General features: G+C 37.5%; 1 protein-coding gene and 1 pseudogene across 1 annotated transcript in view; both read right to left on the reverse strand.

The window, feature by feature from the left end:
• Positions 1-15,750, reverse strand: part of LOC121437126 (coagulation factor VIII-like) — a 157,314-nt gene that overhangs the window by 120,726 nt on the left and 20,838 nt on the right. The window contains 1 exon segment of the mRNA XM_041636966.1: positions 5,228-5,440. Coding sequence (XP_041492900.1) covers positions 5,228-5,440 — 213 coding nt within the window.
• LOC121437128 lies at positions 517-1,474 on the reverse strand (annotated as a pseudogene).

The following is a 15,750-nucleotide window of genomic DNA, read 5'->3' on the forward strand; positions in this document are numbered from 1 at the left end:
GAGAGGATAAAAGGGGAGGGGAGAAAAAGGGAGGGGAGCATAGAAAAATGTATAGCTCAGTAAAATCAATCATAGTAAAAAAATGTATTTCTAATTATTCTTTGATGGTATGTGGAGTACAACTGATTTTTATCTGTTAATCTCGAGTTCTGCAAGCCTCTCCAACTTTGTTATTTATAGGAATTTTATTTAAAAGTTCTCTGGGATTTTTATACATAATCAATTATGTTTTATGTAAATAGGGACAATAATAATGCAATCTATGCTTTTTAATCTTATATTATCATAGGCAAGATTGTCAATGCTATATCAAATAAAAGTAGTTCAAGAGTCTTGTTCCAAGTCTTAGTGTGAAAGCACTTAGTTTTTCATCACTGTGAGATTAACCGTAGGATCTTTTGATCTTTTTTGTTTTGTTTTGTTTTCATCATGCTGTTTTTAATCTAGCACGGTTGCCTAGAAAGGCTTGTAAGCAAGAATACAAATAGGTCTCCAGCATGTCTCTTAGAGATCGTCTCACCCACTGCTCTGTTTGGTCGCTAGCCTCTTGTCTCTCTCTTCAGCAATTCCTTTTCCTAGGGGGAGAGAAATCCATGGTTTGTTGCCCTTGCCAATAACAAAAATGTTGGAAAGCCGGGTCGCAAAACTGTTGCCATTGGCATCTTTCACATAGACCACATCAAAAGAGCCGGGATTATGGGGCGATGGTGGCGCACGCCTTTAATCCCAGCACTCGGGAGGCAGAGACAGGCGGACCTCTGTGAGTTCAAGACCAGCCTGGTCTACAAGAGCTAGTTCCAGGACAGACTCCAAAGCCACAGAGAAACCCTGTCTCGAAAAACCAAAAAAAAAAAAGGGGGGGGGGGGCCGGGATGTCTCTCTCTGTTGGTGATCACACCAATTCTTCCCAAGTTAGCACCCCAGTCACCATACACAAGTTACCAGTGTCAAACTTGATGAAGTCGGTTATTTTGCCCATATCCAAATCAGTCTGAATGGTGTCATTCACCTTGATGAGGGGATCAGGGTAGCGAATAGTGCAAGCATCATGGGTCACCAGATGTGGGATTCCTTTTGTGCCCACAAAGATCTTTCTCACTTTGCACAACTTATACTTGGCCTCTTCAGGTGTAATACGATGAACAGCAAAGTGACCCTTGGTGTCGTAGATCAGACGGAAGTTCTCTCCAGTCTTGTCAATGCTGATGACATCCATAAACCCAGCAGGGTAGGTCATATCTGTCCTGAGTTTGCCATCAATCTTAATGAAGCACTGCATGCAGATCTTTTTCACTTCATCGCCAATCAGGGCATACTTAAGCCTGTTCCTCAGGAAAATGATCAGAGGCAGACGTTCTCTCAGCTTGTGAGGACCAGTGGACAGAAGAGGCGCAAACAGGCCAGTTAGTTTATCCAGAATCCAATGCTTTGGAGTTGCTACACGCTTCAGATGTTTCTTGGGACCACGAGCCATTGCTGCGCTGGGAACAGAAAGAGACTCGCTTTCCTCATGCTGGCCTTCAATTTGCTATGTAACAAGGATGCCATCAATTCCTGATTTTCCTGCCTCCAACTCCTGAATTCTGGGATTATAGACATATACCATCACTACTGGTTTAACCTGGAGGGTTTTGTCTTAAGATTTCAGATTGAGAAGTACCTTTCTATTGCTAGTTGAGAGACTTTTTTTCCTTTCCTCCTTCCCTCCCTCCCGTCCTCTCTCCCTTCCTTCCTTCCTTCTTTTTTTTTTTAAATCAGTTTATTGCCCATTCTAGTTAGCTTCTGTGATTAGCTCTGCCATGGCCGTTTATATACATGTTTTTTTTTTAATATCTGTTTTTCTGGGCTTTTTTGTGCTTATATTTAGAAATTATTAGATTATAAGTTAATTCTGTTTATAAAAATTTGAGGAACCACCGAACCATCTTCTAAAGCAATTTTATGTTTAAAATTTCTCACATCCTCAATATTTACTGTTTTTCTTATTATTTAAAGATTTCATTTTTTAATTATGTGTACTTGTGTGGCTATATGTAATGCAGGTCCCCATGAAATCCAGAAGAGGTCACTGAATACCTCTAGAGCAAGAGATTCCACAGGTTTATGAGCTGGGAACCAAACTCAGGTCCTCTGCAAAAACAGCAAACTCCGAGTCATCTCTCCAGCCTTTATTTTTCTTATTCTAAAAACTGTAGATGCATATTAGTGGATGTGAAGTGGTATCTCATTTTTATTTTGATTTAGTCCTCCTTAATGGCTAATGGTATTGGTGTCTTGTGTGCTTGCTGGCCATTTCTATATTTTTTGATTCTTTTATTTATTTTTGTTGTGGTGGGGATGGAAACTAGGAGCCTTTCACATGCTATGCAAGGGCTCTACCACTGAGATAAATCTCCAGAGACTATTTGCACTTTTTCTTTGGATACATATCCTTACAGATCTTTTACCCATTTAAAAAACCAAGTTGTCTTATCATTGACTTTAAGTTTTCCTTGCATAATCCAGTTATATCTCACTTATCAAACACGATTTTCAAATATTTTCTCGTATTCTAAGCATTATCTTTGTTATTTTCTTAATATACTTTAAAGTTCAAAAGCTTGATGGGTTATCTAAAAATGATTGGTAAAACTATAGTTATGAAATTTTGACACTGTGTTTTCTTTTAATTTTTTTGTATTATATCTTTGATCTACTTTTGGGTTAAATGTTGTATGCAATATGAGAAAAAGCCCAATTTCATTATTTGTTTTTCATGGGTATAGCCAGATCTTCCAACATTGTGAAGAAGCTAGCATCTACCAAATCAAATGACCATACATTTATGGGTTTATTTTTGAACTCTCATTTTTATTGCATAGATCTTTATATTTATACTTATGGCAGTACCCCTCTGCCATAAGTATTCACAGTATTCCAATTTTCTCTATATTCATGTTTACTTTGTATGTCTTTTTCCCATCCTTATGCTTGGAACCTATGCTATTGTTATTGAAATGTGCTTCTTGGAAACAAAATATAAAAGCAGTTCATGCTTTTTATGTACAGTGTGATAGTTTCTGGTCTTAATGTATTTAGATAATTTACATCTCATACAATTACTTATGTTTCGATATAAATTTGTCATCTTTTTATGTTTTTTCTTGCATTTTTGTTTCTTTCACCTTTTATGTTTTATTTTAACATCTTAATTTCTCTATTTTAACTTTATTATATAGCATCATATAATATTTTATTGGTTCTTTGAGATATTAAAATGCATATTTAAGTTTTCACTGTCATTTACATGAGTTATATGATAGTTGGAGGCAAATTCAATTTCTTTTGCATACCTTTATGGATGTGAAATCTTTCCTTTATTATTTTTTTGTGGTATATTTGTGAGTTTTATTCAGCCACAAAGAAAAAGAATAAAATTATGTCATCAGCAAGAAGATGGATGCCACTGGAAATAAGCCAGACTCAGAAAAACAAATATTGCAAGTTTTCTGTCTTTTGGGTGTGTGTGTTTAATATATATGTGTGTATGAAAGCAGAAGCAAAAAAAGATATGTTGAGAAAGGGGACTAGAAAGAGATGATGAAGGGAGAAGGTATGAGGGTCTTTTTTCTAATCTTTTTATTTTTCAGAGCTATCTCTTTTTGGTTCCTTAATCAGAAGATGTCAACTGTTACATCTTAACCATATCCTTGTTTTTTGATTTTGGTTCCTGTAGGCTTCTGTTGCCAGCCATTGTCTCTGCCATGGACATAGCTGGAGTTGGTGCATGAAAGAATGGAGGAAATGACTAAAAACAGTTATTTCTCCTCATCCTCTGAGCACTAAAAGATACCTTTCCAGTTCCTGGAAGCACAGTATTCATTGCCAAGTTTCAAGCTATGCTTGAAGCTACAAGGAGAAAAAGGTCTATCAATTTGCTGATCCTTTGAATTCTGGTGTTTTCCCTTATCTGTAAAGTGTTTTACTTACTTTTAGAAGTTTCAAAGAGTTAGGTTGTAATTTTTATCAATTTTTTATCAAATAACTGAATGTAGTCAAAGGCAAAGAGCAAAATGTGTTTGCTCCATCTTATCCAGAACTAGACCTCTAGCGATAATTTAATTCTGTCAAACTATTTGCTTGTAAACTTACTTGTATGTTATATGTGTCATCATTATTTACATCACACAAATAACACATTATGGGCTTTGTTATTAATTGTGGCTATTAAACTGAACTCAATATAAGAAAGGTCAAGTTTCTAAATGAAGTAATTATACACTATAGTCTTCTCCCCCTCTTCTGAAACATATTCATTATTATTCAGAAACAGTATGTTCCTAGATTCTTTGTTCATCCCCATAAAAATATGGAGTCCTATGGACCAGCTTTAGTGGTATGACATAACAGAATGAAAAAGAAGTGATTAGAAACGTAATGCATCTTTCCAGTGAACTCTTTTTTGAGACCATATAAAATGTCTGGACCATATAAAATACAAGGGTGTATTGCTTACTCTAAAACACCATGTGGAGATTATCTCAGTTAAGCCTATCAATCATAGATATAAGACATATGAAATTCTTTTGAGGTAATCTCAGCTCTGACCATTTTTTACTATAATACTATTATATCCATACACAAGACAGTTTCAAATTCCATGGCATCAAAGAAAACTATCAGAAAAATATTATTACTGCTCCACCAAATTATGGAGTTATTGAGCAATAGATAATTAAAACAAAAAAGCTCAAATTAAGCAGATTTTCCACAAAAAATAATTAAAATCAAAATATAGTAAGTTTTATAAGTTTATGCTATTAAACTATAAACAATATTAGAATAACATGTCATGAGTAAATACATATTTTCTCATATTTGTGTACACCTTTGGTTGACAAAATAACCACCTGAACCAGTCAATATGTCATTGATCACAAAGACAAATGTGCTTTGCCTCCAAGAAACTTTTAAGAAAATTCAAAGTTTTCAAAAAGTAAAGGAGAGAAGAAACCCTGCTGAGATAACCTACAGATTTCAGTGGAATAAAGCAATTATTTGGAAGTAGCGACCTAATTGCAGATCACAGATGTTCTTGAGCTAGAGTTCACTGTATTACATAGAATGAGTTCACTGAATAACACAGAATAGATATTATTGCTTTAAAAAACTGGACTATTATCCTTTCTATGACTATGTCCAGGGGGAAGGCCCCCCTTTTCAGAGCAAAGAATTTAAATTTAATTACCTTCTTTACACACTAGCAAAGCTCCAATGAGGCCTGAATTCAAATCTTTCACCAGATCCACATGAGATAGATATGAATAGGTGAGACATGGAGGGTCAGAAGCCATTGGACCATTCTCTTTCAGGACCTGCCATACATATGTATGACTTTCACCAGGAAAAACTTTATCATCTTCCTTTTCCCTTTGACTTGTCTGATCTTCATATTCAGCTCCTAAAGGAAGAAGGCATAAAATTGTTTTTGTGTGTGTGTGTCTATTGTCAACTCAGAAACATGTTACACTCATAGATGATAATAGAGTCTACATAATAGACTTCCAAGATTTTGAAAGCTCTCACCATAAAGAATGATAAATTTTTCAAGGAGTATAAATAGTAATGGTATAGTATATGATGTTTAGTATAGATATATATTGTGGAATATTTAAAACATTGAATATATCTATTTAGTATATATATATATATATGAAAAAATAACTTTTAAGTTTTAAACCACATTGTGTCAAAACATTACACTGTACCTCCAAAACATAAGCAACTTGTGGGATATTAGTTTAAGATATGTTATATTCATTTATGCTGTGGAACATTTGTTTAATGATGCAAAGATGTATTGCATTCTTTTTTGTTGCATTTGTTTAACTCTGTGAAGCTGTGTTACTTTGCCTAACAAAAACACCTGTTTGGTTTAATAAAGAGCTGAATGGTCAACAGCAAGGCAGGAAAGAGGGAGAGGCAAGGCTGCCAGGCAGAGAGGATAAATAGGAGAAGAACGGAAAGATCTAGGAATGAGAAAAGGAGAAGCGGAGGGTCCAACCACCTAGTCAGTTGCGGAGTATGAAGGAAGGAAAAATATATGGAATAAAAAGAGCTAAAAGTCCAGAGGCAAAATGTAGTTAAAGGGAAATGGGATAATTTAAGTTACAAAAGCTGGCTAGAAACAAGCTAAGGCTGGGCATTCATAACTAAGAATAAGTTTCCGTGTATTTATTTGTGAGGTGGATGGTGAAGCCCCAAAGATTAAAAACACCAAATACAGCAACATTGTCAATAAAAATTCTCTTTATATTAAAAAAAGCATGAGGACCTAATTTTTATGCCCAAAATTACTGTTAAAAAATGGTAAACTCAGCCAGGCAGTGGAGATACATGTCTTTAATCCCAGCACTCTGTAAGCAGAGGCAGGTGGATCTCTGAGTTCAAGGACAGCCTGGTCTACAGAGCAATTTCCAGGACGTCCGGGGCTTACAGAGATAACCTGTCTCGATAAACAAATCAAAACACAAAAAGATAGGCTGTCACAACCCACAACCACTGTGAATTCATATGCACAACAGCCTTCTTTGTAGTTATTCACTGCCTCTGGCTTTTACAAGCTTTTTGTTCTTTTATTTTCCCTGCAATATTCCCTGAGTCTTGGGTGAAGGCAATGTTTAGGGATGAGCATTCCACAGTCTCTCATTCTCTGCACCTTGACCAGTATGGGTCTCTGTGTTAATAGCCATCTACTAAAAAAAAAGGAAGCTTCCCTGAGAGATGCACTAACATATGGGTATATCATTAAGTCATTAGAAGAAGGTTCAGTATGTCTATTTAGTAGAAAAGTGCTAGGTTCTCTCCTAGGGCCTATGACCTGTTTAGCACACACATGTACCTACATGAACGTGCACACACAGAGACACACACACAGTAGACATTTGAATGATTAAAAAGGAGCAGCTATAAAATCTTATATCTTCCAGAGGTGCTTGACCCCCAGTCCTAAAGTAAGTAGTGAAAATTATGTTCTTGTTGAGACCTCCGATTCTGTAAGCCAGTAATATTGCCTCCATTCTTGCATCTTTAGCCTAATTCAACTCAACTGAATAACAAATATGCCCTGGATACGTATTTTTAAAATATTTCTTGGAGATCAAATCAGACTGGTGAGTGTGTGCCATCCCTGGAGGAGCACAGGGCCCCTCCAACTCCTGCTGCAGGGGCTTCTTTGCTGCACATGACCCTGCCTCCCCAAACCTGCCCTATTGCCTGCAAGATCCTTGGTCCAGGAACAGTTCTTGCTCCTGCACTGAGGAGATCCACCCAGAGTGTCAGTCACAGCATATATTGAACCAAGATACCAAGACTCTCCTGGCTGCATTTGAAGGAAGAGATGGGCAGGTGCCAATGCAAGAATTCCTCCAACAACCTGAAAGGCAATATAACACTAGAATTCAGGAATCACACAACAAGAAGACTTGAACACCCTATTCCAGAAGAAGTAGAAGAAAATGACTTAAACGTAACATTATGAAAATAATAGAGGACCTTAAACAGGATGTGAAAAACTGCTTTAAAGAAATGCAGAAGAGGGCTGGAGAGATGGCTCAGCGATTAAGAGCATTGCTCTTCAAGAGGTCTGGAGTTCAATTTACAGCAACCACATGGTGGCTCACAACCAGCTGTAATGAGGTCTGGTGCCTTCTTCTGGCCTACAGGCATACATGAACACAGAATATTATATATATATATATATATATATATATATATATATATATATATATATACACATATATATATACATATACATATATATGTATATATATAAAATAAATGACTAAATATTTTTTTTAAAAAGAAAGAAACAGAGAAGACAAACAAAAAGGTAGAAGAAATGACTAAATCTCCCAAAGATACCCAGGGAAAGCAAGAAAAAGCAACCAAACAGGTAAGGGAAACAGTTCAAGACTTAAAAAGTGAAATGGAGGCAATGAAGAAAGCACAAACCGAGGGAAGGCTGGATATAGAAAATCTGGGTAAACAAACAAGAACTACAAAGACAAGTATAACCAACAAAATACAAGAGATAGAAGAAAGAATCTCAGACACTGAAGATACTATAGAGGAAATAAATTCATTGATTAAAGAACACAACAAATCCAACAAATTCTTAACACAAAACATCCAGGAAATCTGGGACACCATGAAAAGACCAAACCTAAGCATAATAGAGGTAGAAGAAGGAGAAGAATTACAGTTCAAAGGCCCAGAAAATATATTCAACAAAATTATAAAAGAAAACTTTCCCAGCGTAAAGAAGGATATTCCTATGAAGGTACAAGAAGCATACAGAACACCAAATAGACTGGATCAAAAAAAGCATCCCCTCACCATATAATAATCAAAACATACAGAATAAAGAACAAATATTAAGAGCTGCAAGGGAAAAGGGTCAAGTAACATATAAAGGGAAACCTATCAGAATTACACCTGACTTCTCAATGGAAAAAAATGAAAGCTGGAAGGTCTTGGATAGATGTGCTGTAGACACTAAGAGACCATGGATGCAAGCCCAGACTACTATACCCAGCAAAGCTTGCATTCACGATCAATGGAAAAAACAAGATATTCCAGAATAAAAACAGATTTAAACAATACGTAGCCACAAACCCAGCCTTTACAGAAAATACTAGAAGAAAAATCACAAACCAAGGAAGCCAACAACATCCATAATAATAACGCAGGCATCTGACAACCCTCCACCAGCACAACTCAAAGAAGGGAAACACACAAACACTACCACCAGAAAAATAACCGGAGTTAACAACCACTGGTCATTAATATCACTTAATATCAATGGACTGAATTCACCTATAAAAAGGCACAGAGTAAGAGATTGGATATGAAAACAGGATCCAACATTCTTCTGTTTACAAGAAACACACCTCAAGCTCAAAGACAGACACTACTTCAGAGTAAAGGGTTGGGAAAAGGTTTTTCCAATCAAATGGACCAAAGAAACAAGCGGGTGTGGCTGTACTAATATCTAACAAACTTGATTTCAAACTAAAATCAATCAGAAGACATGGAGATGGACACTTTATACTCATAACAGGAACAATTCAACAGGAGGAAGTCTCAATCCTGAATATCTACGCCCCTAATATAAAAGCACCCATATATGTAAAAGAAACATTAATAGAACTCAAAGCATACATCAAACCCCACACTCTAATAGTAGGAGATTTCAGTACTCCTCTCTCATCAATGGACAGGTCAACCAGACAGAAGTTTAGCAGAGAAATAAGAGAACTATCAGATGTAATGAACCAAATGGACTTAACAGACATCTATAGAACATTCCACCCAAACAGAAAAGAATATACTTTCTTCTCAGATTCGCATGGAACCTTTTCAAAAATTGATCACATAATTGGTAACAAAGCAAACATCCATAGATACAAAGAAATTGTAGTAACCACCTGTGTACTATCGGATCACCGTGGAATAAAGTTAGAATTTAACAACAATTCTAATCTCAGAAAGCCTATAAACTCATGGAAACTGAACAATCAACTACTGAACCACCCCTGGGTCAAGGAAGAAATAAAGAAATTAAAGTCTTCCTTGAATTCAATGAAAATAAAGACACAATATACCCAAACATTTGGGACACTATGAAAGCAGTGCTAAGAGGAAAGTTCATAGCACTAAGTGCCCACATAAAGAAAATGGAGAAAGCACACATTGGAGACTTAACAGCCCACCTGAAAGCTCTTGAAAAAAAAGAAGCAGATTCACCCAGGAGGACTAGAAGACTGGAAATAATCAAACTGAGGGCTGAAATCAACAACAAAGAAACACAGAAAACAATCCAAAGAATCAATGAAACAAAAGGCTGGTTCCTGGAGAAAATCAACAAGATTGACAAACCACTATTCTAGCAGGCGCCTTTCATTAGATTTATGCACTAGGAAGTTTCTACAGTAAAAATAGGGAAACTTTCAGGAGCATACAAATATACCTTTCTTTAAAGAATTTTTTCAAATTCCATCTCTTTCATTAAGCATCACCAAAGGGAAGGAAGTTTCTTTATTATCTGGTCATATTAGTCTGAAAATTTCCAAGTTAAGGCCTTTCTATTTCAGAATGACAACTTAGAGTATGTAATATAGAACACATACATCAATAATTATTAATGATTTCCTTGATTTTAAAATGTTATAGACTATATTGATAGTACTGGCATCCTAGTCACTCCTTGCTACACTGTGAAGTTAAGCAGAAGCTAGCTGGAGTGGGGGCCAAGGCCAAATTATTTTAATGATCTCATCTTGATCTTCTGCTATATGGCTTTTAACTGATCATAAGCCCTTTCCTTATAAAAGTCAGAATCTAAAGAAAAATGAGAATTCTATTTCATCTCCAAACTATGAGATTTGATCTTCTTTAGAAAACTTCTGGGCAGAGGAAGACTGACACAATAGGAGTTTTAGGACTCTCAGTCTGGCTCCAAAGGGAGAACACAGGGATTTGAATATAAATAGCAAAGTTTTGTGGAATATTAGTTTAAAATGTGATATATTTGTTTATACTGCAAAATATTTGCTTAATGATGCACTATTTTATGTTGCATCTTTTAACTCTGTAAAGCTGTGTTAATTTGCCTGCCTAAAACACCTGATTGATCTAATAAAGCTGTATGGCCAAGCTATACAGGAAATGGATAGATGGGATTGCCAGGCAGAGAGAATAAATAGGAGGAGAAATCTAGGGAAAAAGAGGAGAGAAGGATACCAGAGTCTAGTCACCCAGCCGCCCAGCCAGCTATAGAGTAAGAAAGAAAGAAAAACATAAGAAAGCTAAAAAGCCCAAAGGCAAAATAAAGTTAAAAATAAATGGGATAATTTAAGTTAGAAAAGCTTGCTAGAAACAAGCCAAGCTAAGGGCAGGCATTCATAAGTAAGAATAAGTCTCTGTGTATGTATTTGGGAGCTGGGTGGTGGGCCCCCAAAGAGTAAAAACATTAACTACAGCAACATTATAGTAATACTGGATGTTTAGCATACACCATCTGTCCTGGTTAGTTTTTATTATCAATTTGACACAACCAGAGTCACCTTTTTTCATGATAAAATAGCATGAACAAAGATAATTTAAGGAAGAATTTATTTTGGCTTATGCTTCCAGTGGGCTAAATGTCAATAATGGAAGGGAATACATTGACACATGCATCTGTAGAAGATAGGTGAGAGATCATATCTAAATTGCACAAAGGAAGTAGAGCTAACTAGAGGTAGGGGTGAGGGCATAAACTCTCAAAGCCTATTTCCAGCGAGATATTTCCTCCAGAAAGATTCTATGTCCTAACAGTTCCATCACCTCCCCTAACATCACCAATTGGGGATCAAGTGGTCAAATACTGGAGACTATGGGGGACATTTTTCATGATTTGAATTTCATAATGGCCATTTGGGGGTAACATGGAATCCATGAAGAACTAAGAACTTCACTTTGTCCTAAAACTTACAGGGTTATCTGTTAATAATAGAACCTTTCTCAAAATTTTTAAAGTCCTAAACAAGGGTCTGTTTTTGTCCTAGCTTAATTAGGTAAGATACTGATCTCTAGGCCAATTAACTGTGACCAATAAGATGGGAAACATGGATCAACTGCTTATCTCTAGACCAATCACCTAGACCATGGAGATTTGGACTTTAAAAAATAGCATATTCTGTTTGAAATATAGTTAGAAGGGGCAATTTTTTTAAATACAGGGTCTTATTTTACGGCTCAGGTTGGCCTAGAACTTACAGTGATCTTCCTGGTTCAGTCTCATGAATGCTGAGATTAGAGGTGTGTACCATCAAGCTTTATTAGCAATTTTTGGAGGCTTCTCTATTCCCAATATTAAGAATAAAACATGTGCTAGACAAGTGCTGTATCACTAAGCTATATCCCTGCTTCCATAAGAAGTAATTCTACCCCACTGCCCTCTTTAGGCGCGTGGCATCGCCCAGCGCAGCCTATCTGGGCGCTGGGTCCGAGTACCCGGGGCTCCCGGGCGGGCAGCAGTTCCTTTGTTTCTGTGGCCTGCCTGCACCAAGCGGGGTAGGCGCTTTGTCTGCGAGCTGCCCAACCAGCACGGAGGCCTGATCTTTCGGCGCCAGGAGACCCAACATTGGGGTGAGTTTCTGGCCCAGGGCGCCAGCCTGGGACGGGGAGCTCGGGGGTTTCTTGGCCCCCTGTCCTGCTTGGGCTCTCTGCAGGGCCTCTACTCCCGGGTGCTGCCTCTTTCTTCCTGGCCCACCCAGCTTCCGTCCAGAGCCCTCCCCACTTCGCCCCCACTGCCCTCTTTAGGCGCGTGGCATCGCCCAGCCCAGCCTATCTGGGCGCTGGGTCCGAAACTCGGGGCTCCCGGGGGGGGGGGGAGGCAGCAGTTCCTTTGTTTCTGTGGCCTGCCTGCACCAAGCGGGGTAGGCGCTTTGTCTGCGAGCTGCCCAACCAGCACGGAGGCCTGATCTTTCGGCGCCAGGAGACCCAGCATTGGGAGAGCCAACATTGGGGAGAGACAGCGTTTGGTAGGCAAGGAGACCTAATCCGGTAAAAGAAGATCCATAGGGAGCATTTGGAAGAAGAGATGGGCCGACGTCAAGGCAAGAATTCGCCCAACAAGCTGAAAAGCAACATGAAGCCACCAGAAACAAGCGACCTCACAACGGGAGGACAAGAACCCCTTAATCAAGAGGAAGGAGAAAAGATTGACTTCATTTAAAGTGATTGACACCCTTAAACAGCATGTAAAAAACGCCCTTATGGAAATGGATGAGAAATATAACAGAAAGTTTGAAGAATTGAATAAATCAGTGAATGATACCCTAGAAAACCAAGGAAAAACAATCAAACAGATAATGGAAACAGTTCAAGACCTGAAAACTGAAATGGAGGCAAAGAAGAAAACACAATCAGAGGGCCGTCTGGACATGGAAAATCTAGGTAAACGAATAGAGACTACAGAAACAAGCATAACCAGCAGAATACAAGAGATAGAAGAAAGACTCTCGGATTCTGAAGATACCATAGAGAAAATAAACACACTGATCAAAGAAAACAGCAAGTCCAACAAACTCTCATCACAAAACATTCAGGAAATATGGGACACAATAAAAAGACCAAACCTAAGAATAATAGGAGTAGAAGAAGGAGAAGAAGGGCAGCTCAATGGTCCAGAAAATCTATTTAATAAAATTATAGAAGAAAACTTTCCCAACCTAAGGAAAGATTTTCCTATGAAGGTACAAGAAGCATACAGAACACCGAATAGGCTGGATCAAAAAAAAAACATCCCCTCGCCATATAATTATCAAAACACAAAGCATACAGAATAAGGAAAGAATATTAAGAACTGCAAAGGAAAAAGGCCAAATTACTTATAAAGGTAAACCTATCAGACTTACACCTGACTTCTCCATGGAAACCATGAAAGCCAGAAGGTCCTGGATAGATGTACTGCAGAAACTGAGAGACCATGGGTGCAAGCCCAGATTACTATACCCAGACAAGCTTTCATTCACTATAAATGGAGAAAATAAAATTTTCCAGGATAAAAACAAATTTAAACAATACGCAGCCACAAATCCAGCCTTACAGAAAGTAATTGAAGGAAAATCACTAACCAAGGAGTCCAACAATGACCACAATAACTCAGACATCTAGAGACCCTTCACCAACACAAAACAAAGAAGGGAAACACACAAACTCTACGACTAAAAAAAAATGACCGGAGTTAACAACCACTGGTCATTAATATCACTTAATGTCAATGGACTCAACTCACCTATAAAAAGGCACAGGCTAAGGGATTGGATAAGAAAACAGGATCCAACATTCTGCTGTTTACAAGAAACACACCTCAACCACAAAGACAGGCACCTACTCAGAGTAAAGGGCTGGGAAAAGGCCTATCAAGCAAATGGACCTAAGAAACAGGCAGGTGTGGCCATACTAATCTCTAACAAAGTTGACTTTAAACTTAAATCAATCAGAAGAGATGGAGAGGGGCATTTTATACTCATAACAGGAACAGTTCATCAGGATGAAGTCTCAATCCTGAACATCTATGCCCCTAATATAAAAGCACCCACGTACATAAAAGAAACATTGCTAAAATTCAAGGCAGCCATCAAACCGCACACACTAATAGTAGGAGACTTCAACACTCCTCTCTCACCAATGGACAGGTCAATCAGACAGGAACCTAACAGAGAAATAAGAGAATTAGTGGAGGTAATGAATCAAATGGACTTAACAGACATCTATAGAACATTCCATCCAAATAGGAAAGAATATACCTTCTTCTCTGCAGCTCATGGAACCTTCTCGAAAATCGACCACATAGTCGGTAACAAAGCAAACATCCACAGTTACAAAAAAATATTAGTAACCACCTGTGTCTTATCAGATCACCATGGATTAAAGTTAGAATTCAACAATAATGCTACCCCCAGAAAGCATACAAAGTCATGGAAACTGAACAGTCAACTATTGAACCATAGCTGGATTAAGGAAGAAATAAAGAAAGAAATTAAAGTCTTCCTGGAATTCAATGAAAATAAAGAAACAACATACTCAAACTTATGGGACACTATGAAAGCAGTCCTAAGAGGAAAGTTCATAGCACTAAGTGCCCACTTAAAGAAAACAGAGAAAGCTCACATTGGAGACTTAACAGCCCACCTGAAAGCTCTAGAAAAAAAAAAGAAGCAGACTCACCTAGGAGGAGTAGAAGACTGGAAATAATCAAAATGAGGGCTGAAATCAACAAAATAGAAACACAGAAAACAATACAAAAAATCAATGAAACAAAAAGCTGGTTCCTGGAGAAAATCAACAAGATTGACAAACCACTATCCAAGCTAATCAAACGGCAGAGAGAGAATCTGCAAATTAATAAGATCAGAAATGAAAAGGGGGACATAACCACAGACACAGAGGAAATTCAGAGAATCATTAGATCTTACTACAAAAGCCTATATGCCACAAAATTGGAAAATGCAAAGGAAATGGATACTTTTTTAGATAAATATCATATACCAAAGTTAAATCAGGACCTGGTGAACAATCTAAATAGACCTGTTAGTCGCGAAGAATTAGAAGAGGTTATCAAAAACCTCCCTACCAAAAAAAGCCCAGGACCAGATGGTTTCAATGCGGAATTCTACCAGATCTTCCAAGAAGATCTAATACCTATACTCCTTAATGTATTCCACAAGATAGAAACAGAAGGGTCATTACCAAACTCCTTTTATGAAGCCACAATTACTCTGATACCAAAACCACTCAAAGACTCAACCAGGAAAGAGAACTACAGGCCAATCTCACTCATGAATATCGACGCAAAAATCCTCAACAAAATACTGGCAAATCGAATCCAAGAACACATCCGAAAAATTATCCATTATGATCAAGTAGGCTTCATTCCTCAGATGCAGGGCTGGTTCAACATACGAAAATCTATCAATGTAATCCAGCATATAAATAAACTGAAAGAAAAAAACCATATGATCATTTCATTAGATGCTGAAAAAGCATTTGACAAAATTCAACATCCATTTATGTTAAAAGTCTTGGAGAGATTAGGGATACAAGGGTCATACCTAAATATAATAAAAGCTATATACAGCAAGCCGACAGCTAACATCAAATTAAACGGAGAGAAACTCAAAGCCATCCCACTTAACTCAGGAACACGACAAGGCTGTCCAC

The sequence above is a fragment of the Microtus oregoni genome, unplaced genomic scaffold (genome assembly GCF_018167655.1).
Source record: "Microtus oregoni isolate MIOR12 unplaced genomic scaffold, Mior012 000050F_ref0000143, whole genome shotgun sequence".
Classification (NCBI taxonomy): domain Eukaryota; kingdom Metazoa; phylum Chordata; class Mammalia; order Rodentia; family Cricetidae; genus Microtus; species Microtus oregoni.